The following is a 26,385-nucleotide window of genomic DNA, read 5'->3' as shown; positions in this document are numbered from 1 at the left end:
GGTGTGAGCCACTGCGCCCGGCTCAGTTCTCATTTTAATTGATCTATCTGTAGTAGAACTTGATAGCTTTTTTTTTAAATCTTTACTCTTGCCATCCAGAGATAGAATTCTTTTCTCTGGTTAGGCAGGTGGCTCACACTTCTAATCCCAGAACTTTGGAAGGCCCAGGCAGGAGGACTGCTTGAGCCCAGGAGTTTGGGACCAGCCTGGGCAACATGGCAAGACCTCATCTCTACAAAAAATGAAACATTAAAAAAATTAGCCAAGCATGGTGGCACACACTCTAGCCTGGGCAAGAGTGAGACCCTGTCTCAAAACAAAAAAGCAAAAATATATCCAATATCTCACCATTTCTTAAGACTTCAATGGCTACTTCCCTGGTCCAAGTCATCATAATGTCTCCCTGAGTTTCTGTAATAACCTCCTAAGTGGTCTGTTTCTGCCCTTAACTTCCCTCTTGGTCTATTCTCAACAGAGCCACCAGAACTAATTTTTTTTTTTTTTTTAATATCAGATCACGCCATTCTTCTGCTTAAAACTCTCCAATGGGTTTTCTTTTTTTTTTTGAGACGGAGTCTCGCTCTGTCGCCCAGGCTGGAGTGCAGTGGCCGGATCTCGGCTCACTGCAAGCTCCGCCTCCCGGGTTCACGCCATTCTCCTGCCTCAGCCTCCTGAGCAGCTGGGACTACAGGCGCCCACCACCTCGCCCGGCTAGTTTTTTTGTATGTTTTAGTAGAGACGGGGTTTCACCGGGTTAGCAAGGATGGTTTCGATCTCCTGACCTTGTGATCCGCCCGTCTTGGCCTCCCAAAGTGCTGGGATTACAGGCTTGAGCCACCGCACCCGGCCTCTCCAATGGGTTTTCATCTAAATCAGAATAAAAGTTTAAGTCCTTGCTTACCACCTACAAGTCCCTGGACAATCTGGCCCCCCATTTCCTCTCTGATACTTTCACTTACTTATCTCCCTCATTTTCATTCCACTCTTGCCACACTGGCTTCTTTGTTGTTCCTGCCTCAGGTTTTTTGGACTTGCCTTTTCCTTCTTCCTGGAATGCTTTTCACCCTAGGTATTTCCATGGCTTCTTCCCTCTCTTCCTTCAGAACTTTGTTCAAATGTCAACATTTAGTGAATATTCTTGATAACCCTATTTAAAATCACAGCACCAAATTCCCCACAAACTTGGCACTCTTAACCTACCTCTCCAGTCTTATTTTTTATTTTTTATTTTTGAGACGGAGTCTCGCTCTGTCGCCCAGGCTGGAGTGCAGTGGCGCAATCTCGGTTCACTGCAGCCTCCGCCTCCCTGGTTCACACCATTCTCTGGCCTCAGCCTCTCAAGTGGCTGGGACTCCAAGTGCCCACCACTACGCCCGGCTAATTTTTTGTATTTTAGTAGAGACGGGGTTTCACTGTGTTAGCCAGGATGGCTTCAATCTATTGACCTCGTGATCCACCTAGCTCAGCCTCCCAAAGTGCTGGGATTACAGGCATGAGCCACCACACCTGGTCCTCTCCAGCCTTATTTTACCATCATCTGATACACTGTAATTTACCTATTTAAAACTTTTACTTGGTCTCACCTCACTAGGACGAAAGCTCCATGAGGACAGGGATTTTTGTTTTGTTTACTCATCAGCATCTAGTACAGTGCCTGGTTCACAGCAGGCAATCAATAAATACTTGTTGAATAAAAATGCAATGAATTGGCCGGGCACGGTGAGCCGAGAACGCGCCACTGCACTCCATCCAGGCTGGGTGACAGAGCGAGACTCCATATCAAAAAAAAAAAAAAATGATTTTACCAACTTGTGCATTAACGTTATTTTATTCATGGTGAATACACACATGCTGGGAATTGGACACTCTTAGAACTGTAACTCTAAGTAAAAGTAGATATTACTCTTAATGTGTTATCCTTAAACTTGTGTCTTGGCAAGTGGTCAATATGGCTCTATGTTTAAGAAAAACCACCCTGATGTGTATTAACAGAGTAAGCAAATGTTAAATAGTGGGAAGAACTGGAAAAATTAAATAACAAAGGTTCCTTGGACCCATCATGGCTCACAATAAAGACAAACATAAAAATCAACTTTCCCAGGTGAATCTCTAAGTTCCAGGTGAATATCCCTTTTCCTGCTACTAGCACTGAACTTCAGGGAACTTACAAGAAACAGAGGTGAAAAGCAAAGTGGCCTACAAGGAATAAAGTAAAGCCTATGCATTGGAAGAAGAGATTATTTTTCATTATCAAACGCATTAAAACAAAGTGAGCTTGGCAGAGCCTCAGTACCTCCAGAAAAAAAAAAAACATAATCCCCACAACCAGGGCCTGGACACTAAAGACCACATTACATACTAACAAGCTGCTATATACTTACATTATATCCTAACAAGTAAGAGATATTTGGTCTGAAAGTCAGAAAACTAAAATGCAGCTTACCCAGAGAAAGAATAAAAGAAGGGAAGTGAAGAATGTGAATAAGCTCTGGATGTCACATTTTATTTTATATTTATTATTATATTTATTTTATATTTTTATATATATTTATTTTGTATTTTATATTTATTATTAATTAATTATTATTTTGAGATAGGGTCTCACTCTGTTGCCCAGGCTAGAGTGCACTGGTGCAAGCACAGCTCACTGTAGCCTGGACCTTCTGGGCTCAAGTGATCCTCCTGACTCAGCCTCCCAAGTAGCTGGAACTACAGATGTGCTAATTTTTTTTTTTTTAAGACAAGGTTTCACTCTCACCCAGGCTGGAGTGCAGTGGTATGTTTGTAGCTCGCTACAGCCTTGACCTGGAGGACTCAAGCCACCCTACCTCAGCCTCCTGACTACTGGAGACTACAGGCACACACCACCAGACCTGGCTAATTTTATTTTTTTCAAGAGATGGGGTCTCACTGTGTTGCCCAGGCTGGTCTTGAACTCCTGGGCTCAAGGAATCCTCCTTCCTTGGCCTCCCAAAGTGCTAGGATTACAGGCGTGAGCCACCACCTTTGACTGCACATCCAGTTTAGAGACAACGCTAGATTAAGGGTCACTGACATAGCACAATAGACAGATTAGGGAATTTGGGTTCTAAAATCAAGCATCTAACCAAACTTGATGAAAGACTCCAGGAAGTTGCTGGTATTCTTGCCAATGAGGACTCTGATTCACCAGGTTTCCAGCCTGAGAAGTAGGGGAGGTGGGCCTACTCTGCTTTCATGCTTCACAAATTTCATATCTGTCTAACATAACAGGTAATTAACCACTAAACAGCCATTTTCTTCTCCTATCCAGAGGGAAATTGTTCACCAGTCATCTAAAAAAAATCATTTCTTTTAGGCCAGGTGCAATGGCTCAGGACTGTAATCCCAGCACTTTGGGAAGCCAAGGCAGGCAGATCGCTTGAACCAGGAGTTCAAGACCAGCCTGGGCAACACGATGAGACTTCATCTCTATTAAAAAATAAAAATATATATATATATATATAAAATCTCATTTCTTTTGCCATTTTCATAGGAGAAAAAGTTCATTAGCAGTTTTTGTCAACCACCACTGATTCAGTGGCAAATGGGCACTTTCACCAAATCTTCAGGCCTCCCCTTCATTCTTATTCATTCTTGTACTGAAATGATCAATAACTCCTGAACTATGTCACTCTTCACAACAGATTCCCAGATGATCTGTAAATGGTATATCTGTCTCCAGATATAAGATTTATAAGTTGGCCAGGCGTGGTGGCTCATGCCTATAATCCTAGCACTTTGGGAGGCCAAGACAGGTGGATTGCTTTAGGCCAGGAGTTCAAAACCAGCCTGGCCAGTATGGTGAAACCCCATTTCTACTAAAAATACAAAAAATTAGCTGGGCGTGGTGGTGGGCACCTGTAATCCCAGCCACCCGGGAGGCTGAGGCAGGAAGATCGCCTGAACCTGGGAGATGGAGGTTGCAGTGAGCCAAGATCACGCCATTGCACTCCAGCCTGGGCAACAAGAGTGAAACTCCATCTCAAAAAAAAAAAAAAAAAAGATTTATAAGTTGTTAGTTGAAGAACTAATAACTAAAGCAACAATAATAGGGAATTCATTAACAAAGAACACATATTTGCTATAGGCTTTCTTGGTTTGAATTTTGAGGAACTAGATAGAACATGAAATCAGGGTCTGAAATCTCGTTAGCTGAAAACCAACTCCAAGAAGACTGAGGTGATAATATGCAGAAAGAGAGAAGGAAATGAGTCTGATAAAGAGGTGCAAGAACAAGAGATCCAAGGAAGCATACCCCGCAAGCAACTGTGCTCTGTGATAAACAGTTCTCATTTATATTTTCCTTCAAAGCAATTCAAGGTGTCACAGGAAAACTACCACCCAGGCCCCACTCTACTAGAAGATAAATGTTTTCTTACTTCAGGGTAACCTACTGATCATAGTACTTTGACCAGAGGACAACTCTATATTTGACTAGAGTTGAATAAAGATCATACCAGTTGGCCCAAAGTTGGACAGCTGAACTCCCATATACCAGTAACCCAATTCAAGTCACGTGCCTAATATCTAAGACAGGGGCTTCCAGCTCAATGCTACAGAGACAATTCATATATGCACCAGGTGAAAGGGATAAGTGATAAGACATACACAAATTTACGGATCTTATAGCCATTTGTGGAAGACAATCTGGTTGAAGCAGCTACAACCAGGTCTCATTCTATCCACAGTAACATTTCCACTGTGGTTTTCTGTGTCCTGTGGAATCATATGCTAGAACCTCTACATAAAAGAACTCAAGCAAATATATTTTCTCTAAAATTAACCTCATAGCTTTTCTGGCCTGATTCTTCAAGGCCTAACTGGGAATCACCCACTCATGACAATCATTTATTTTGGGTCTTGATTTTAATGTAATAGGTTTTCACTCCAACTTAAAGCAGTGAAAACCAGAAGAAAACTGCTTTTAATTAAAGACAGTTTTGGGAGGCTGAGGCAGGTGGATCACCTGAGGTCAGGAGTTCGAGACCAGCCTGACCAACATAGAGAAACCATGTCTCTACTAAAAATACAAAATTAGCCAGATGTGGTGGTACATGCCTGTAATCCCAGCTACTCGGGAGGCTAAGGCAGGAGAATCGCTTAAACCTGGGAGGCGGAGGTTGCGGTGAGCCAAGATCGTGCCATTGCACTCCAGCCTAGGCAACAAGAGCAAAACTCAAAATAAATAAATGAATGAATGAATGACAGTACGTGGTAAGGTCTTCAACCAACAAAGTCCATTCTGAGACTATTACCTCAGAATGCTGAAGACTCCTCTTGAATCAAGGGCTGTGCCAATTTTAGATTTTATTTTCCCAATGGCTAGTCTGACTCAACTGAAAACTATTCTGAGGCAGTGCTCTGAGAGATCTTTGACTTCACTTAACATATCAAGGTAAGGTCATTGTCAAGCAATCTGGTGTTGTTAATGTCAACAATACTCCTTTATCAAATAACATATATTTTAGAACAAAAAAGAAACAAGTTGATCTTAGACTTCTCTCTCCCTTCATATCCAGTCAAATTACTAAGTCCTATAAACTTTACCTCCTAAACATTCCAATCATCAGTTCCTTTCTCTTCAACTCAACTGACACAGCATTGCTGCAGACCTTCATCATAACTTACCTGGACAACCATGGTAATTTCCTAAATCATCCCCGTTTTCAGGCTTGTCCCATCCAGTACATCCTTCCTACGGCTGCCAGGACAATCCTTCTAAAACATGACTTTGGCTGGGTGTGGTGGCTCAGGCCTGTAATCCCAGCACTTAGGGAACCCCAGGTGGGCGAATCACCTGAGGTCAGTAGTTCAAGACCAGACTGGACAATATGGTGAAACCCATCTCTACTGAAAATACAAAAAATTAGCTGGGCATGGTGGTGCGCACCTGTAATACCAGCTACTCAGGAGGCTGAAAGAGAAGAATTGCTTGAACCTGGGAGGCGGAGGTTGCAGTGAGCCGAGATAATACCACTGCACTCTAGCCTGCATGACAGAGTGAGACACTGTCTCAAAAAAACAAAAACAAAAAGTAACACAACTTTATATGGGTATCTTTAGAACACAGTTCAAATCCTTTCACACGGCATTTAAGATTTTTCTTTTTTGTTTTTTTGAGATGGAATCTCACCCTGTGACCCAGGCTGGAGTGCAATGGTGCGATCTCAGCTCACTGCAACCTCTGCCTCCCGGGTTCAAGAGATTCTCCAGCCTCAGCCTCCCCAGTAGCTGGGATTACAGGCATGTGCCACCATGCCCCGCTAATTTTTGTTTTTATGTTTAGTACAGACAGGGTTTCACCATGTTGGCTGGGCTGCTCTTGAACTCCCAACCTCGTGATCCATCCATCTCGGCCTCCCAAAGTGCTGGGATTACAGGCGTGAGCCACCGTATCCGGCCAAGATTTTTCATATATCTACCATTGTCTACCTCTCTATTTATTGTCGTGACCACTTATTGTACACCTACTATATGCCAGGCTATATGTTAGGACACTGGAGATATAAAGGTGAATAAGACATAGATGGTTATCTAGGCCAGGCCTGGTGACTCATGCCTGTAATCCCAGCACTCTGGGAGGCTGAGGCAGGCAGCTCACAAGGTCAGGAGATGGAGACCATCCTGGCCAACATGGTGCAACCCCATCTCTACTAAAAATATAAAAATTAGCCGGGTGTGGTGGCACAAACCTGTAGCCGAGATCGTGGCACTGCACTCCGGCCAGGCAACAGAGTGCGACTCCTTATTATAAAAAAAAAAAAAGGCATAGATGGTCACCTAAAGAACTACATGTCAACATATAAATTAAAAAACAAACAAAAAAAAGCAGTAATGAAAGCATGAACACAGTAGGAGCCCAAAGAAGGAAATTAATCCTGTTAGGGAGGAAATGGGCTGGGGTCAGGGAAGACTTCAGAGAGTAACATCTGAGATATTTTTTATAGTTGTTTAGATGGAGTCTTGCTCTGTCGCCCAGGCTAGAGTGCAGTGGCGCGATCTCGGCTCATTGCAACCTCCCCCTCCCAGGTTCAAGTAATTCTCTGCCTCAGCCTCCTGAGTAGCTGGGATTACAGGCGCCTGCCACCATGCCTAGCTAATTTTGTATTTTTGTGTTTTTTTTTTTTTTTTTTTTTTTTTGAGACGGAGTCTCGCTCTGTCGCCCAGGCTGGAGTGCAGTGGCGTGATCTCGGCTCACTGCAAGCTCCGCCTCCCGGGTTCACGCCATTCTCCTGCCTCAGCCTCCCGAGTAGCTGGGACTACAGGTGCCCGCCACCTCGCCTAGCTAATTTTTTTTTGTATTTTAGTAGAGACGGGGTTTCACCGTGTTAGCCAGGATGGTCTCAATCTCCTGACCTCGTGATCCGCCCGTCTCGGCCTCCCAAAGTGCTGGGATTACAGGCGTGAGCCACCGCACCCGGCCTAATTTTGTATCCTTAATAGAGACAGGGTTTCACCATGCTGCCCAGGCTGGTCTTGAACTCCTGACCTCGTGATCCGCCCACCTTGGCCTCCCAAAGTGCTGGGATTACAGGCGTGAGCCACCGTACCTGGCTGATTTTTTTTTTCTTTAGCGACGGAGTCTTGCTCTGTCACCCAGGCTGGAGTGCAGTGGCATGATCTCAGCTCACTGCAATCTCTGCCTCCTGGATTCAAGGAATTCTCCTGCCTCAGTCTCCTGAGTAGCTGGGAATACAGGCACATGTCACCACACCTGGCTAATTTTTTCATTTTTAGTAGAGACAGAGTTTCATCATGTTGATCAGGCTGGTCTCAAACTCCTGACCTCAGGTGATCCGCATGCCTCAGCCTCCCAAAATGTTGGGATTACAGGCGTGAGCCACCTGCTCAGCCTAAGATGTTTTAAAGGATGAGCAGGAGCTGTCCTAGTGGACAAGGGCATGGTGACATGATGTAGAATGGTTTATTGAAGAAAATATAAATTTCACTTTCTTCAGGACTTGTCGTTTTTTTTTTTCAATCTACCATTATGGTATTCCAGGAAGCATTGCTTCTGCAGGACTTTTTTTTTTTTTTTTTTTTTTTTTTGAGACGGAGTCTTGCTCTGTCGCCCAGGCTGGAGTGCAGTGGCCGGATCTCGGCTCACTGCAAGTTCTACCTCCCAGGTTTATGCCATTCTCCTGCCTCAGCCTCCGGAGTAGCTGGGACTACAGGCGCCCGCCACCTCGCCCGGCTAGTTTTTTGTATTTTTTTTTTTTTTTGGTAGAGACAGGGTTTCACCATGTTAGCCAGGATGGTCTCGACCTCCTGACCTCGTGATCCGCCCGTCTCGGCCTCCCAAAGTGCTGGGATTACAGGCTTGAGCCACTGCGCCCAGCCTTGTTTTGTTTTTTTTAGAGGCTTCCTTTATATTCCCCCTCCCATCCCACTTCCAGCCATGCAAAGTTAACAGGTCCCTTCCTTCGTATATTCCACTATTCATGTGATAATTATTATGGTTGGGTTTTCTTGTCTCAGTTTCATCTAATATACTTAAAGATCTAGAGGGGATGGAATAATGTTGTTAAAACTCTGGATCCTTAGTATTTAACACAGTGCCTGGCACATGACAGATAGTTAATAAATAATTAATGAATGTATGATTATATAATATTCTAAGCAATAATAAATTTTTTTTTTTTTTTTTGAGACAGAGTCTCACTCTGTCGCCCAGGCTGGAGTATAGTGGTGCAATCTGCTCACTGCAAGCTCTGCTTCCCGGGTTCCAGTGATTCTCCTGCCTCAGCCTTCTGAGTAGCTGGGATTATAGGCACCTGCCACCACGCCCGGCAGATTATTTTTTATGTTTTAGTAGAGATGGGGTTTCATCATATTGACCAGGTTGGTCTCGAACTCCTGACCTCGTGATCTGCCCGCCATGGCCTCCCAAAGTGCTGGGATTACAGGAGTGAGCCACTGCACCCGGCATCTTTTTTTTTCTTTTTTTTTTCTTTTTTTGAGATGGGGTCTCACTCTGTCACTCAGGCTGGAGTGCAGTGGTACAATCTGCTCACTGCAACCTCTGCCTCCCCGGCTCAAGGGATCCTCCTACCTCAGTCTCCTTAGTAGTTGGGTTTACAGGTGCACGTCACCATGCCCAGCTAATTTTTGTATTTTTTGTAGAGATGGGATTTCACCATGTTGCCCAGGCTGGTCTTGAACTCCTGGACTCAAGACGTGCCCACCCGAGCCTCCCAAAGTGCTGGGATTACAGGCATGAGCCACCATGCCTGGCCAATAATATCTTAAATTGGAAGATAAGTTGCCACTTGGTTTACATGGTAGACTAGATGACAAACCAAGAAATCTTGAACAGATTCCAGCGAGACTACAGCATAGTCTTTCTAGATCAAAATAGACCACTTTCTCTAAGCCTTGGTTTACTTAAAGGCAAAATAAAGGCATCATATCAAGTAATTGATTCTACCTACATAAAGCCTCTTGCATCATTGTTCCTGTCTTGCCTAATTCCATTGGCCTTATCCTAGAACAGATTTTTCAAATATCTCTATCCTGGACTACAACTGTCTTCTCACTAGTCTTCCCATCTTCAGAATCTCTCCACTTCATCTTCCACATTTCTGCCAAATTAGTTTTCCCTCAAGCAAGCCTCAGATCATGTTAATGCCTCAAAAAAACCCTTCAAAATACTCTTTCCCATCCCACAACTGACATGACTATCATTTGATAGATTTGAATGCCTATCATTCAAAACTATCTATCATCTGAACAAACCTACCTTTTAATTTTTTTTTTTTTTTTTCCCTTGAGATGGAGTTTTGCTCTTGTTGCCCAGGCTGGAGTGCAATGGCACAATCTCGACTCACCACAACCTCTGCCTCCCAGGTTCAAGTGATTCTCCTGCCTCAGCCTCCTGAGTAGCTGGGATTACAGGCATGCGCCACCATGCCTGGCTAATTTTATATTTTTAGTAGAGATGGGGTTTTTCCATGTTGGTCTGGCTGGTCTCGAACTCTCCACCTCAAGTGATCCGCCTGCCTCGGCCTCCCAAAGTGCTGGGATTACAGGCGTCAGCCACTGTACCTGGCCCTTTTTAATTTTTTAAAATTATTTTTTGTATTGGGTAGTCCCAGAAACAGATTAGGTTCAGAGGGACTGCCCATTTCATTTTTTGTTTGCTGCTTGTTCCTCTATACCAGGGGTGTTCAATCTTTTGGCTTCCCTGGGCCACACTGGAAAAATTGTCCTGGGCCACACATAAAATACACTAATGACAGCTGCTAAGCTTAAAACAAAAAATCACATACAAAAAAATCTCATCATGTTTTAAGAAAATTTACAGGGCCGGGCGCGGTGGCTCAAGCCTGTAATCCCAGCACTTTGGGAGGCCGAGACGGGTGGATCACGAGGTCAGGAGATCGAGACCATCCTGGCTAACACGGTGAAACCCCGTCTCTACTAAAAATACAAAAAACTAGCTGGGCGAGGTGGCGGGCGCCTGTAGTCCCAGCTACTCGGGAGGCTGAGGCAGGAGAATGTCGTAAACCCGGGAGGCGGAGCTTGCAGTGAGCTGAGATCCGGCCACTGCAGTCCAGCCCGGGCTACAGAGCAAGACTCCGTCTCAAAAAAAAAAAAAAAAAAAGAAAATTTACAAATTTGTGTTTGGTCTCATTCAAAGCTGTCCTGGACCACATGCGTCCCACGGGCCACAGGTTGGAAGAGCTTGCTCTATACTTGCACTTTTCTTTCAATGAAGTGGTTTGTCATTATTCTCCATCAAGGCCCATAACTTTTCACCTCTGTGCGTTTGCTCCCATTACTCCTCATCCTTGTAATATGCTTTTCTACCATCTCAGTAGGAACACTTGAACAGCAAAATCATAACTCTACCATTAACTGATATTACATAAGTTATTTTTTATTTATTTATTTACTTTTTTTTTGAGATGGAGTGTTGCACTGTTGCCTGGGCTGGAGTGCAATGGTGAGATCTTGGCTCACCGCAACCTCTGCCTCCTGGGTTCACGCAATTCTCCTGCCTCAGCCTCCCAAGTGGCTGGGATTACAGGTGCACATCACCATGCCTGGCTAATCTTTGTATTTTTAGTAGAGATGAGGTTCATTATGTTGACCAGGCTGATCTCGAACTCCTCACCTCGGGAAATTACACAAGTTATTTAACTCTTTTGACACTTTAGGGATGATATTTCATTCCTAAAGGAGGGGAAATGACACCCTGCTTGGAATTGTTGTAAGGATTAGAAAATAGCATAATGAACGTGGCACATAATAACTGATCAAAAAGTGATAGGTTTCATTACTACCCTTCAAAGCTAATTCAAAACCATCTTTTTAAATAAAGTCTTTTGGGATCCTTCCCAGCTAGAAGCAACCTTTCCCTCCTTTATATTTCTCAGAGACAGTCTTTACTTAAGACAGTTAGCTTCACTTTTTATTTTATATTTGGTTTATATACATATCTACCTAGAAGTCTTTCAAACATCTGAGGACAGAATCCACAGCTGATTCATCCTTTTGTTTCCCTTAGTGTGTAGAACACTGTCTGATTTATAATAGGCACTCAAGTATTTATTTATTTATTTATATTTATTTTTGAGATGGAGTCTCACTCTATCGCCCAGGCTGGAGTGCAGTGGCGCGATCTCGGCTCACTACAACCTCCAGCTTCTGGGTTCAAGCGATTCTCCTGCCTCAGCCTCCCGAGTAGCTGTGATTATAGACATGTGCCACCACGCCCAGTTAATTTTTTGTATTTTTAGTAGAGACAAGGTTTCACCGTGTTAGCCAGGATGGTCTCGATCTCCTGACCTCGTGATCCGCCAGCCTCAGCCTCCCAAAAGTGTTGGGATTACAGGCGTGAGCCACCACGCCCACCCTGTCAAAGTTCCAGTCCAGTCTTCAAGAGAATTCCAAAAATACATTCCCTATATCTCAAGTGAGCTGTGATTTTAATGAATTGTCCAGGGTTAAGCTAGTTCTTAGTAACATAACAATTTTTCCTCTTGTTGAGTCTCAGATAACAGCCCTCACGATGAGGGCTGTTATTGGAATATTTTGAGGTCTATATATTGGCAGATTTTCTCAGTACAATAGACAGGACATTTTCACGTATTTTAAAAGAGAATTTGTGGACTGCATTTTGAATTCCAGTGCCTGGCTTGAATACTCACTATTAAATCCTTCATTTTCTAACTTCTCACCTCTCAGACTCACAGACAATCCACTGGTGATAGAAGCTAATGATTTCCACAAATGAAGTGATACTTGGAATCTTCCTGAAGGTCTATGTTGCTTGGATACTTTTTTTTTTTAATTTTTAAAAATTGTTTACTTTTCTTCTAGCAATTCTCCTAGATCCTGAGGATACTTTTTCTATAAAAAGGAACAAGTAATATTCTCTTCCCTACTGGAAGACTACAAGTCTACTGCTGTCAATTATTGGAAACGGGCACCCAGCAGTATAACTGCTTCAGCATATAATTCCTTGAAGATAAGAGTCTTGGCTGTTATAAAAGCTGTAAGATGAAATAGACTAAAGGGTCAGTAAGCTGGCAGGAAAGGAATGGATTCAGTTCAGAAGAAATACAATAATCAATGACCTTGGAGATTTCAGACAAATCAGATTTTCTATTGAAGGCAGGGATATAAATAGCACAAACACAACACAGACACGTAGAAACAAAAGCCACCAACTCAACTTTTTTTTTGAAAACTTGTTAGGTCTAGAGAACTGTTCAAACCACAGCTGCTAATGGTTATGGATTTGGCAATCAAAATGTCTTTGTTAAAAAAAAAAAGTTTTAACTGCCTTACTATTGAGGTTACAAACCACAGCCTTGATGCATTGTTGCAGTCAACATCCTCCCTGCTGTTTTTGAGAGCTTACATCTGCTGCTGGCAGATAAAATGCTGGCAAACGGCATGGGTTCCTTCCAGGGGAATCACAGGAGAAGCTTTAACGACATGGCTCTCATCTACCTTTTTACCCTGAATTGAACCCATAGCCTTTTCTATATCACTTCTACCTTCTCTAGGCGGATCCTCTGCCATTACTCGGAGGGTTGAGGGTCTAGTGGAATTGTTTCTGGCACAAATTAGTCATGCTGGGCATACTAGTCTTAGAAGATAAAAGGAAGACTAGTTCATGGCTCAGGGGAAAGCACATATTTTTTAAAGCCACTTAACAGTGTAGTGACTTGATTTTAAAACAACCACTAATGAAACCTTTTCAATTTTCTTTTTTTAAGAGGACTAAATGATCACACCATGCCAAAAATAGTGAGAGTTTAGTGTATTTGAACTTATCAAAGAAAGGCCAAGAATGTGAGGTCAGAAGTAAATTACTGAATTTTGGGGGGAAAAGAAAAAGGAACAGCATGTAAAAGTAAAATGTGGTCCAAGTCACACAGGAAGTTAGTTTCAGTTGAAATAAAAATTACTAGATCCACATTAGTTTTCAAAGAAAATGCAATTCAACGGGGTGATAAATGAATATGGAAATACTGAAGGAAGACACAGGTCACAGGTTAGGAAACCACTTCCTAGATGTTTCTCTCTCAGTGAGCTGACCTATGAGAATAAAGAAAAATCAAGCATACTTAGACTAGCACTTCCTAAACTGTAAATACCATGATACCAGTTCTGTAGTATGTAAATAGGTAGTGCATGTGCGGGTGGGGGATTAATTTATGCTCAAAGTTTTGAGCATAAATTAAACATTAAAGCATGTTATATCCACCTCTTATAGAGTCATAATCCACACTAGCATGTTATGGCCTGTCAGATGTTCTATAGTAAACAGATCTGTTTAATCCAAAGATATTTCCCAAATTTGTGTCTCAGAAATCACCTATGCCATGGAATAGTTTGGTAAATGCTAGTCAAGAGCCATTATTCCTAAACTGTCAACTCATTCATTCAGAAACAAGAATGAGGCTGGTATAACAGATTAGACAACTACATTTTTTTTTTTTTTGACGGAGTCTCGCTCTGTCGCCCAGGCTGGGGTATAGTGGCCGAATCTCAGCTCATTGCAAGCTCTGCCTCCTGGGTTTACCCCATTCTCCTGCCTCAGCCTCCCGAGTAGCTGGGACTACAGGCGCCCGCCACCTCGCCCAGCTAGTTTTTTTGTACTTTTTAGTAGAGATGGGGTTTCACCGTGTTAGCCAGGATGGTCTCGATCTCCTGACCTCGTGATCCGCCCGTCTCGGCCTCCCAAAGTGCTGGGATTACAGGTTTGAGCCACCGCACCCGGCAACAACTACATTTTTAAAAAACTTTTATTTATTTATTTATTTATTTGAGACAGAATGTTGCTCTTGTCACTAAGGCTGGAGTGCAGTGGCCCAATCTCGGCTCACTGCCACCTCCGCCTCCCAGGTTTAAGCAATTCTCCTGCCTCAGCCTCCTGAGAATATGTGATTACAGGCTCCTGCCACCACGCCTGGCTAATTTTTGTAGTTTTTTAGTAAAGACAGGGTTTCACCATGTTGGCCAGGCTGGTCTCGAACTCCTGACCTCAAGTGATCCACCTGCATCAGCCTCCCAAAGTGCTGGTATTACAGGCGTGAGCCACTGTGCCCCGCCCGACAACTACATTTCTTACACCACAGAACTCTAGCTCAAACAGAGACAGGTAAATTACAAAGGGTGGTCCTGATATTTTCTAAGAGGCAGCCAAATACCAAAGCTGCTTTTTTTTTTTTTTTTTTTTCCCAGTCTCTCTAGTAGCTGGGATTACAGGTATGCGCCACCACACCCAGCTAATTTTTGTTTCTTTAGTAGAGACGGGGTTTTGCCATGTTGACAGGTTGGTCTCGAACTCCTAGCCTCAAGTGATCCACCTGCCTTGGCCTCCCAAAGTGCTGGGATTCTAGGCGTGAGCCACCACACCCAACCCAAAAGCTACAACTTTTAAAATTGATAAACTCTTTACTCAACAAATAAGACAAAAATTGGGCTAACATCAATTCTGAATAAATTAATATGCTACTCTTAAACACAGAAAAGAAACAGTAGAGGCCGGGCACAGTGGCTCACACCTGTAATCCCAGCACTTTGGGAGGTCAGTGTGGGTGGATCACCTGAGGGCAGGAGTTCGAGACCAGCCTGACCACCATGGTGAAATCCTGCCTCTACTAAAAATCCAAAAAAAATAGCCAGGTGTGCTGGTACGTGCCTGTAATCCCAGTTACTGAGGAGGGTGAGGCAAAAGAATCGCTTGATCCTGAGAGGCAGAGGTTGCAGGGAGCCAAGATCGCACCACTGCACTCCAGCCTGGGTGACAGAGTGAGACTCCATCTCAAAAAAAAAAAAAAAAAAAGAAACAGTGGAAAAAAGCTCCAGAAAAACCAACCATAGGGAAAATGTGTATGGGATTCCCATGTCTGATGAAGCCTAGTGGCTTCTGGCTTCTGTTATATTTTAATGTTACATATCAGAGACATTCATAAAGAGAGTTGCCAGCACCTCTAGCTGGAAACATATAGGAGGATTCCTGCACTTCTACATGCTGTTTGAAGCAACCTCAGGACATGAGACAGAATATAAGTTTAAGGAGAAGTATCATGAAAAAGAGGTATCCTTCGGAAATCAACAAGACTTGTTTTAGTTATATTTCTAATCCCTATAACCTTCATAATATTCCATAGATCAGGATTATAGTTTCCTACCCTTCTCTATACAAATTTGTGGCACAGAGAAGATTGGCTGTCTAGAGATTGAAATCATTTGACCTTGCATTAGGTGGTGGTTTGCTTGATCAATAGATGAGAAAATAAAGCAAGGCCCCTTGCCAAAAACCATCATCCACACTGCCAGATGCTCCTGGGTTCTCTTTTAGAATGCAAATACATATCCCAGGAAGAAAACATAATGCAGTATGTTATACTAAGCTGTTAATGATTGTGAATCTCTAAAACTGTAAAGCCTACACCAGTGTAAGATATTTTTATAGTATTACTTCTAGACTGGGGGAAAAAAAGGGAGCGGGGAGGAAGAAAGTAGACACTGAAAAAAATGGGCAAAAGGCTCAGAGGGATAGTGCAGGCACAAGAGTGTGGTGGGTAGCCTCCAGGTGTCTATGGTTTTGCCTAGGTCTGGATCAGATACTAAGGGAAGAATAAAAGGCTGGAACTCAAAATTCACACCAAAATGTATGCATTGTACTCGCACACATAATCAGAGGAGGCCGAGGAGGTAACTCACAAGGAAATGAAAGACATAAATCTAGAGGGATAATAAGTGTTAGTAAAAATCAGTGAGTAGGCTGGCCACAGTGGCTCACACCTATAATCAAAGCACTTTGGGAAGCTTAGGCAGGTGGTTCACTTGAGGCCAGGAGTTCAAGACCAGCTTGGCCAACATGGTGAAACCTTGTCTCTACTAAAAATACAAAAATTAGCTGGGCATGGTGGTGTGTGCCTGTAGTCCAAGCTACTGGGAGCCTGAGGTGGGAGGATCACTGAAGCCCAGGAGGCAGAGGTTGCAGTGAGCCAAGATTGGCACTCCAGCCTGGGTGACAGAGTGAGACCCAGTTTCCAAAAAAAAAAAAAAAAAAAAAAAAAAAAAAAAGAATAAAGAATAGAGAAGGTAAAATGGCTGGGAACAGTAAAGGAAAACAGTAGACAGTAATAACAGTAATGAAAGGTAAGTAAGTCTGAGAAAGAGAATTTGCTGAGAAAAATGAAACCGAAGCTTTTTCTTCAGCATACTGGTGGAAACCCTATTATCTAAAGCAACTGTTCAAAGAACAGGAAAACCATACTGTTTGTGCTTCAAGGATGGACTTTTGTTATTTTGGATTTCTGCTAGTTATGAGTCTAAACTTTTTTTTTTTTTTTTTTTTTTTTTTTTTTTTTTTTTTTTGAGGCGGAGTGTAGCTCTGTCGCCCAGGCTGGAGTGCAGTGGCCGGATCTCAGCTCACTGCAAGCTCTGCCTCCCGGGTTCACGCCATTCTCCGGCCTCAGCCTCCCGAGTAGCTGGGACTACAGGCGCCCGCCACCTCGCCCAGCTAGTTTTTTGTATTTTTTAGTAGAGACGGGGTTTCACCGTGTTAGCCAGGATGGTCTCGATCTCCTGACCTCGTGATCCGCCCGTCTCGGCCTCCCAAAGTGCTGGGATTACAGGCTTGAGCCACCGCGCCCGGCCCGAGTCTAAACTTAAAGGTCCTACATTTCAGGAATTTTCTAATTAAGTTAAAGTCTTTCAGCTCCCTCTGCTGTTCAAAAATGTACTTTAGTTATGTCAGTTCAATCTTTTTTTTTTTTTTTTTTTTTTTTGAGACAAGAGTCTCGCTCTGTCCTCCAGGCCTGAGTGTAGTGCCGTGATCGCGGCTCACTGCAACCTCCGCCTTCCGGGTTCAGGCGATTCTCCTGCCTCAGCCTCCCAAGTAGCTGGGACTATAAGAGCATGCCATCACACGCAGCAAATTTTTTTGTATTTGTAGTAGAGATGGGGTTTTACCGTGTTAGCCAGGATAGTCTTGATCTGACCTCATGATCTGCCCACCTTGGCCTCCCAAAGTGCTGGGATTACAGGCGTGAGCCACTGTGCCTGTTCTTTTTCTTTTTTTTTTTTTTGAGACAGAGTCTTACTCTGTCACCCAGGCTGGAGTGCAGGGGCACAATCTCAGCTCACTGCAACCTCCGCCTCCTGGGTTCAAGCAATTCTCTTGCCTCAGTCTCCTGAGTAGCTGGGATTACAGGCATGCGCCACCACACCAGGCTAATTTTTGTATTTTTATTAGAAGCGGGGTTTCACCATGTTGGCCAGGTTGGTCTCAAACTCCTGACCTCAACTGATCCACCCGCCTCGGCCTACCAAAGTGCTGGGATTGCAGGTGTGAGCCACTGCGCCCGACCTATCAGTTCAATCTTCAGTGATAAAAATAAAAATATATAAATGCATACATATGTACATTCATACATAAATACACATACCTCCTCCCAAATATGACACAGTCCTGGCAATCAGAGTCAAATACACTTGCCTATCATGAGTTCAATAGCCTGGACCAAAAGCTCCAGAATTAGCAATAACAGATCCTAGTATTCCCACCCCCCAATCAAAATGATTCAAGGGATAATCAAGGGTTTCTTCAAAAGAAGCAAGGTTTTGGTAAGGGACGAAGACCCTATATACTTGTTAGCTGGATTGTGGCAATAGCTTTTTTTTCCCCCCCAGAAGGAATCTCACTCTGTCACCCAGGCTAGAGTGCAGTGGCGGGACCTCAGCTCACTGCAACCTCCACCTCCTGGGTTCAAGCTATTCTCCTGCCTCAGCCTTTGGAGTAGCTGGGACTACAGGCGCCCACCACCACGCCTGGCTAAATTTTTGTATTTTTAGTAGGGACGGGGTTTCACCGTGTTACCAGGATGGTCTTGATCTCCTGACCTCGTGATCCGCCTGCCTCGGCCTCCCAAAGTGCTGGAATTACAGGCCTGAGCCACCGGCGCCCAGCCTGGAAATAGCTTTTTATACAGATATTTATATGCACCAAGCTGGGTGTGGTGGCTCACGCCTATACTCCCAGCACTTTTAAGAGGCCAAGGCAGGAGGATCACTTGATGCCAGAAGTTCAACACCAGCCTGGCCAACATGGCAAAACCCTGTCTCTATTTCAAAAAAAAAAAAAAGTATTCTTTACTCACCTGCTCCTTAAATTGCTTCTGGGACAAGCAGTCAATTAGGTCCACACAGCCCAGAAGACAACCTGACGGATAGTCATTAGGAAATTCCACATCTGGATCAGGAATAACAAAAGGAGTGAATAAATTTCCTTCTTTGTGATCTTGGAACTCAGGAATCTGTTTTCAATTCTGAACAAATATTAATAACTTTTTCCATTATCTATTTGTAGACATAAGCTAAACAGTGAGATTTACTTGGCACAACTGTTTGCGTTTTAGCAAAAAAATCTAGTGAGTGGCTCGCTTAGTGCGCTATCCACATGTTAAGCTAGAAAATTGTTCCTTTGCCCTCATACCATCAGGGTTCAAGGACCCCACAAATTCATCCTAAAACAAATCGATTTACTATACACCATTGGATCAGATTGGAGTTTGGCAGTGATAAGTTTTGGAAGCAAAGTAACGCAGTCACAGGTGACAAGAAAAACAAACAAACAAACATCAAAATGTGGTTAAAACCTTAAGAATGAATGTCTTTAAAACAAGCCAGTCATATTAATCGAAATAGAAGTGTGCTTTCAGGCCGGGCGCAGTGGCTCACACTTGTAACCCCAGCACTTTGGGAGGCCAAGACAGGCAGATCACTTGAGGTCAGGAGTTCAAGACCAGCCTGGCCAATGTGGTGAAACCCTGTCTCTGCTAAAAATACAAAAAATTAGCTGGGTGTGGTGGCGGGTGCCTGTGGTCCCAGCTACTTGGAAGGTTGAGGCAGGAGAATCACTTGAACCTGGAAGGCGGAGGTTGCAGTGAGGAGGGATTGCACCACTGCCCTCCAGCCTGGATTACAGAACAAGACTCTGTCTCAAAAAAAAATAGAAAAGTGCTTTTAAGGAAGCATGAACTTTTTATTCCTAGTGATTCTTTGGGCCTCATTTCTTAAAAACCTTTAAAGACGGTTGTGTAGTTGTCCTTTTATTCTACCCTCAAAACAACTGTATGAGCTGGATAAGAGGAAGGAAAAACAGGATGCCCAAAGGTCAGAAGTCTTTTTAAGGATCCAAAGTTAGTATTCTTGGGGTGATTCCCAAAATACGTTGCTTAAGTCAATCAAGTTTGATGTGTCCAAATCCAATAGTAGGTGTCTATTTAGGCCACTCTCAATGAAAATTCCTATTTGTGGTTGTTCTTCCCAATGTAAGGATCTCAGAGTTTACAGTAGTCATTTTAACTTTAGAGTAAAGATGATGTTGACTTTCTCAGATAAAAAAATTAAAACTAGTTGATTTCTTGTGTTGGAAATTGATATTTTTATTTGCACTGTTCTGACAGATTAATGCTTTGAACGCTGTCAATGATTTTACCACTAAACAAACATATACAAAGATTAAAAGTCTCGTTTAACAAAGAAAAAGCCAAAGAAAGAAGGAAGTGAAAGAAGATGAACATCAATGACTTCTCTCCACAAAGTAAAAGTGAAAGAAGAACATACGGCTCTTACCTTTCCCACGAAGAAGACGATATGTAGCCTGGAGTTCTGAGACTTCTTGAGGGGAGGGTTTTTTAGCTGTGGCTGCTATCCAAAGTCGTCCTCTGTGGGGGGTGTACCAGGATCTGCCCTCCACCCTTAAACAAATAAAAACTTAGTGGAAAGGATCTAAATTCTAGTTTCCTGGAATATCCCATCATATATAACAAATCCTATAGCAGATTATCCAGTTAAACCAAGAGGTCTATAGATGATGTCTTACCAAGAGGAATATCTTTTGTCAACAACACTTTCCTCTGACAATACCTTTTGCTTGAGGATGAACTCTGTCCACTAATTTTTCCTCCATCAGAATAGCGACAAGTCATCTCTCTCAACTCCTGACTGCTTTTCACCTGATCCCTACAACTCAGATTTGGAGCCCTCACCAGTCTTGGTGCTTCTACAATACAAATCCTATATTTTCAAGGCATATAGTCATATCAGAGATATGGAAATCCTTGCCCTTGAGTCAAAGGCTAACCTTTCCCTAGAAGATTAGTTGATTTGTTCTCCAACCTGATGGAAAAATCCTCACCTACACATAACTCCCAAGAATGTAACTTTTTATTTATTACTTAAAATAATTTAAGTAAATAAAAATGCTTATCTTTACTCTTTCAATTAGAACCACAACCATTTCCTTTTTTTTTTTTTTTTTGAGACAGAGTCTCGCTCTGTCACCGGGCTGGAGAGCAGTGGCGCGACTTGGGCTCACTGCAACCTCCGCCTCCCGGGTTCAAGTGATTCTCCTGCCTTAGCCTCCTGACTAGCTGGGACTATAGGCACCCGCCACCACACCCAGCTAATTTTTTTATTTTCAGTAGAGACGGGATTTCACCATGTTGGTCAGGATGGTCTCGATCTCTTGACCTCATGATCTGCCTACCTTGGCCTCCCAAAGTGCTGGGATTACAGGCTTGAGCCACCGCGCCCGGCCTTCTTTGTGGATTATTAAACAACTTGTGAAACAGTTTGAAAGAACCTGTAAGGAGAATAGCACAATGCATTCAGGAGAACTTAATTGCTAATTGCTACTTTCCAAGGTGTTACAAAAAGATGTTTCTCTTTCCCCTCCCATCAAATTAAATAAAGTACCTTGATAATATATCCCTCTTATCCCATTCTTATAATGGAAAATGGGGTTATGAATTTTTCATATCCTTGGTTTCCCAACATAGATAAATTGGAAGAGTGCCAGGCACATAGTAGGTGCACGATATTGGAAATGGACCAATGTATATTTTCCCTCTAGGCCAAATAACCTGAAGAATTACTGTGAAAATGGTCCCACAAATGTGGCAAATCCACCTCCCTTATTTCTGTGGGATTAAAATAAAGTGACTGTGCACTAGATGCTGCTCATTCTGTTCGCTTCTGTGAGAAAATTTGAATAACAGATCGAAATAGGATGAGAGAAATGTAAACACTCTGATTCCCTTAGCAGAAGGCAAGTTGTTTAGTTTTCTACTTTGGAAAAGCAAGACACCTAAATTGCAGAAAACTCTACGAGAAGAACAGACATCTAAGGGTTTGATCATCCTGAAGCAGAAGCGGATTCCCATGCACTTGTTCTAATGGCATTTACAGACATGAACTATGAAACAATTAGGAGCCAAAGCAAGAAAACCTGACCTTCAAGAGGGGAGATAAGGTGTAGTGCACCTTAACAAAATAGAGAAATGGCATCTAATAGTGAAACTACCAAAGTAGAAATTATTATGCCTAAATGCTGATTATCATTTGTTTTTAAGGAAAGTAGAGAAATGTCTGGAGCCTGAACAGTAGAGAGGAAAGAGCACTCTGAAAACCAGAACTCTAGTTCCATTTCTGTCATTAACTAGCTTCATATTTCAGGGCAATCTATTTTACCTTTGCCTGCTTCAGTATCCTCATGTGTCAAAGACTATAATAATACTGGCCTAATCTATAGTCATATCTTGCTTAACAATGGGGATAGGTCCTAAGAAATGTGTCTTTAGGCAATTTCATCGGCTGAACTTACACAAACCTAGATGGTATAACCTACTACACACCAAGGCTATGGTATAGCCTCTTGCTTTTTTTTTTTTTTTTTTTTTTTTTGAGACCGAGTCTCACTGTGTCACCCAGACTATCTAGGCTCACTGCAGCCTCCACCTCCTGGGTTCAAGCAATTCTCCTGCCTCAGCCTCCCGAGTAGCTAGAATTATAGTCACATGCCACCACGCCCAGCTAATTTTTGTATTTTTAGTAGAAATGGGGTTTTGCCATGTTGGCTTGGATGGTCTTGAACTCCTGAACTCAGGTAATCTACCCACCTTGGCCTCCCAAAGTACTGGGATTATAGGTGTGAGCCACTGTGTCTGGCAGCCTCTTGTTCTTAAGTTACAAACTTGTACAGCATGTTACTGTACAGAATACTGTAGGCAACTGGAACACAGTGGTAACTATTTGTATATGTAAATACATCTAGACATAGAAAAGGTACAGTAAAGGCTGAGCACGGTGGCTCATGCCTGTAATCCCAACACTTTAGGAGGTGGAGGCAGGTGGATCACTTGAGATCAGGAGTTTGAGACCAGCCTGGCCAACAGGGCAAAACCCCATCTCTACTAAAAATACAAAAATTAGCCGGGTGTGGTGGTGCATGTCTGTAATCCCAGCTACTCGAGAGAATGAGGCAGGAGAATGCTTGAACCTGGAAGGTAGAGGATGCAGCAAGCTGAGATCACGCCACTGCATTCCAACCTGGGCAACAGAGCAATATCCTATCTAAAAAAAAAAAGAAAAGAAAAGAAAGAAAAGAAAAGAAAAGGAGGTACCGTAAAAAAATAAGGGATTATAAATTTTTTTTTCAGAGGGAGTCTTCCTCTGTCGCCCAGGCTGGAGTGCAATGGCGCAATCTTGGCTCGCTGCAACCTGCACCTCCCAGGTTCAAGAAATTCTCTTGCCTCAGCCTCCCGAGCAGCTGGGATTACAGGCATGCACCACTATGCCTGGCTAATTTTTATATTTTTAGTAAAAAAGGGGTTTCACCATGACCTTGTGATTCGCCTGCCTCGGCCTCCCAAAATGCTGGAATTACAGGCGTGAGCCACCATGACCAGCCAGTATTATAATCTTATGGGGCCACTGTTGTACATGTGTTCCATTACTGATTGAAAAGTTGTTATGCAGCACATGACTGTATTTCACAGAGCTACTGCTTTGAAAACTAAAATCCTATTTAAATATAAGATATTTTTACTGTTATGAGTTGGGACATTGCTAGGCATATAAAATTCTAATTGAAAAAAGTAAGAAATGGCCTGGCACAGTGGCTCACGCCTGTAATCCCAGAACTTTGAGAGGCTGAGGTGGGCAGATCACGAGATCAGGAGATCCGAGACCATCCTGGCTAACACGATGAAACCCCGTGTCTACTAAAAATACAAAAAGAAAAAAAAATTTGCTGGGTGTGGTGGCGGGCACCCATAGTCCCAGCTACTCAGGAGGATGAGGCAGGAGAATGGTGTGAACCTGGGAGGTGAAGCTTGCAGTGAGCCGAGATCGTGCCACTGCACTCCAGCCAGGGTGACAGAGCGAGACTCCATCTAAAAAAAAGAAAAGAAATAAGAAGGGAAAGAAATATGTTGTAATGATAAGTGAAAGAAAAAAACACAAACATATATATCATGCTCTCATCATTTAACAATTTACACAAGAAAATTAGAAACTGCCAGTGGCTCACGCCTGTAATCCCAGCACTTTGGGAGGCTGAGGCAGTCAGATCACCTGAGTTTGGGAGTTTGAGACCAGCCTGACCAACATGGAGAAACCTCATCTCTACTAAAAATACAAAATTTGCCGGGCATGGTGGCGCATGCGTATAATCCCAGCTACTCAGGAGGCTGAGGCAGGAGAATGACTTGAACCTGGGAGGTAGAAGTTGCAGTGAGCTGATACCACACCATTGCACTACAGCCTGGGAAACAAGAGTGAAACTTGGTCTCAAAAAAAAAAAAAAAAAAGAAACCAGGCACAGTGGCTTACACCTGTAATCCCAGCACTTTGGGAGGCCAAGGTGGGCGGATCACGGTATCAGGAGTTCGAGACCAGCCTGGCCAACATGGTGAAACCCCATCTCTACTAAAAATACAAAAATTTTTTTTTTTTTTTTTTTTTTTTTGAGACAGAGTCTTGCTCTGTTGCCCAGGCTGGAGTGCAGTGGCCGGATCTCAGCTCACTGCAAGCTCTGACTCCCGGGTTTATGCCATTCTCCTGCCTCAGCCTCCGGAGTAGCTGGGACTACAGGCGCCCGCCACCTCGCCCGGCTAGTTTTTTGTATTTTTTAGTAGAGATGGGGTTTCACCATATTAGCCAGGATGGTCTCGATCTCCTGACCTCGTGATCCACCCGTCTCGGCCTCCCAAAGTGCTGGCATTACAGGCTTGAGCCACCGCGCCCGGCCTAAAAATACAAAAATTAACCAGGCATGGTGGCAGGCACCTGTAATCCCAGCTACTTGGGAGGCTGAGGCGGGAGAATTGCTTGAACCTGGGAGGCGGAGGTTGCAGTGCACCGATATCGGACCACTGCACTCCAGCCTGGGCGACAGAACAAGACTCCGTCTCAAAAAATAAATAAATAAATAAAATAAAAACAGAAACACTACAAAATGCTAATAACAGCAGTTTCTTGGTGTCGGACTACAGGTAATCTTTCTTTTTCTAGCTACTTTTCTGTGCTTTACAGTTTTCCATTTACATGTATAATAAAAGCCAAGAAAAACACTTTTTAAAAACCGAATTAAGAAAAAAACATGCCGGGCGTGGTGGCTCATGCCTGTAATCCCAGCACTTTGGAAGGCCAAGGCAGGCGGATCACGAGGTCAGGAGATCGAGACCATCCTGGCTAACACAGTGAAACCCTGTCTCTACTAAAAATACAAAAAATCATCTGGGTGTGGTGCTGGGTGCCTGTAGTTCCAGTTACCTGGGAGGCTGAGGCAGGAGAATGGTGTGAACCTGGGAGGCAGAGGTTGCAATGAGCGGAGACCACGCCACTGCACTCCAGCCTGGGCGACAGAGTGAGACTCCGTCTCAAATAAAAAAAAGGAAAAAACACAAGACACCACGGAATAGTAAGCTATTAAATATTATAATCAGTAACAGGTGTAACTCAGCTCTATAATACCTCTACTTATCTCAATTTCCCCTACTTTTGTAGAAAAGGATTTTGTGATAAAACAGTTTCTCAATATTATTAGCCAGATTAATAGTTAGATATATGGACAGGAAAATAAAATCAGTTATGCTGGTATCTTAATAAGTAAATAGGCATCAAAACTATGTTTCAAATAGGATCAAATTATTAAGGTTGCTGAGTAGTATATTACAAAGACAAAACCAAGAGAAGTTTTTTCAATAGATTTCCCTCCAAAGATGAAAAAATTAGTCTTCTATCTTTGTTATGACTTGGTTTCTTACCATTTTTAAGCTCAGTTTCTTTTTTAAGCTAATCAGTACAAAAACTAACACTATATTTGTCAATTTAAATGTTTTAAAGTTAATTTTAAAATATACTACTACCAAGTCAGTACCATGAATATGATGTTCAAAGTTCTATTTATTGACGAGTGTTATAACTCATCACCAGATTGAGGAAAACTAATTTCAATCCATATTTCTAAATTAAATTTATGTCACTCTAAGATCTTCCACTGCCCAGATTCATTTTTATTCTTACCTTTTAATCCCTCTGACAAGCAGAGAAGCCCAGGGCTGATGTATAGAGAGGCACCAGCCACCATCAAAGCCTTCCTGAAATTCTTGATCCTGGATTCGCAACTGGTGCTGAAGCGAGTTGAACTCTAGTCCCAATCCTGAAGAACGGAAAGCCTTCTTCTGTGAGGCTGCACCTGTGTGGTCAACCCACTACACAGAAAAACAAACATACAGTTCTGTCTTATAAGGCAAGAATCGGGGCCGGGCGCGGTGGCTCAAGCCTGTAATCCCAGCACTTTGGGAGGCCGAGACGGGCGGATCACTAGGTCAGGAGATCGAGACCATCCTGGCTAACACGGTGAAACCCCGTCTCTACTAAAAAATACAAAAAACTAGCCGGGCGAGGTGGCGGGCGCCTGTAGTCCCAGCTACTCCGGAGGCTGAGGCAGGAGAATGGCGTAAACCCGGGAGGCAGAGCTTGCAGTGAGCTGAGATCCGGCCACTGCACCCCAGCTTGGGTGACAGAGCCAGACTCCGTCTC

At 43.2% G+C, this 26,385-nt stretch overlaps 1 protein-coding gene across 2 annotated transcripts in view; it reads right to left on the bottom strand.

The window, feature by feature from the left end:
- TRIP4 (thyroid hormone receptor interactor 4) overlaps positions 1-26,385 on the bottom strand; it is a 71,111-nt gene that overhangs the window by 13,706 nt on the left and 31,020 nt on the right. For both annotated transcript variants that reach the window (XM_008016294.3, XM_038008837.2), the window contains exons 9-11: positions 25,867-26,054; positions 20,131-20,255; positions 18,654-18,745 (exon numbers count right to left, since the gene is read on the bottom strand). In XM_008016294.3, the coding sequence (XP_008014485.1) occupies positions 18,654-18,745; positions 20,131-20,255; positions 25,867-26,054 (405 nt within the window). The remainder of the gene's footprint in view (positions 1-18,653; positions 18,746-20,130; positions 20,256-25,866; positions 26,055-26,385) is intronic.

Source organism: Chlorocebus sabaeus, chromosome 26 (assembly GCF_047675955.1).
Source record: "Chlorocebus sabaeus isolate Y175 chromosome 26, mChlSab1.0.hap1, whole genome shotgun sequence".
NCBI lineage: Eukaryota > Metazoa > Chordata > Mammalia > Primates > Cercopithecidae > Chlorocebus > Chlorocebus sabaeus.
This window is presented reverse-complemented; position numbering and strand designations above follow the sequence as displayed.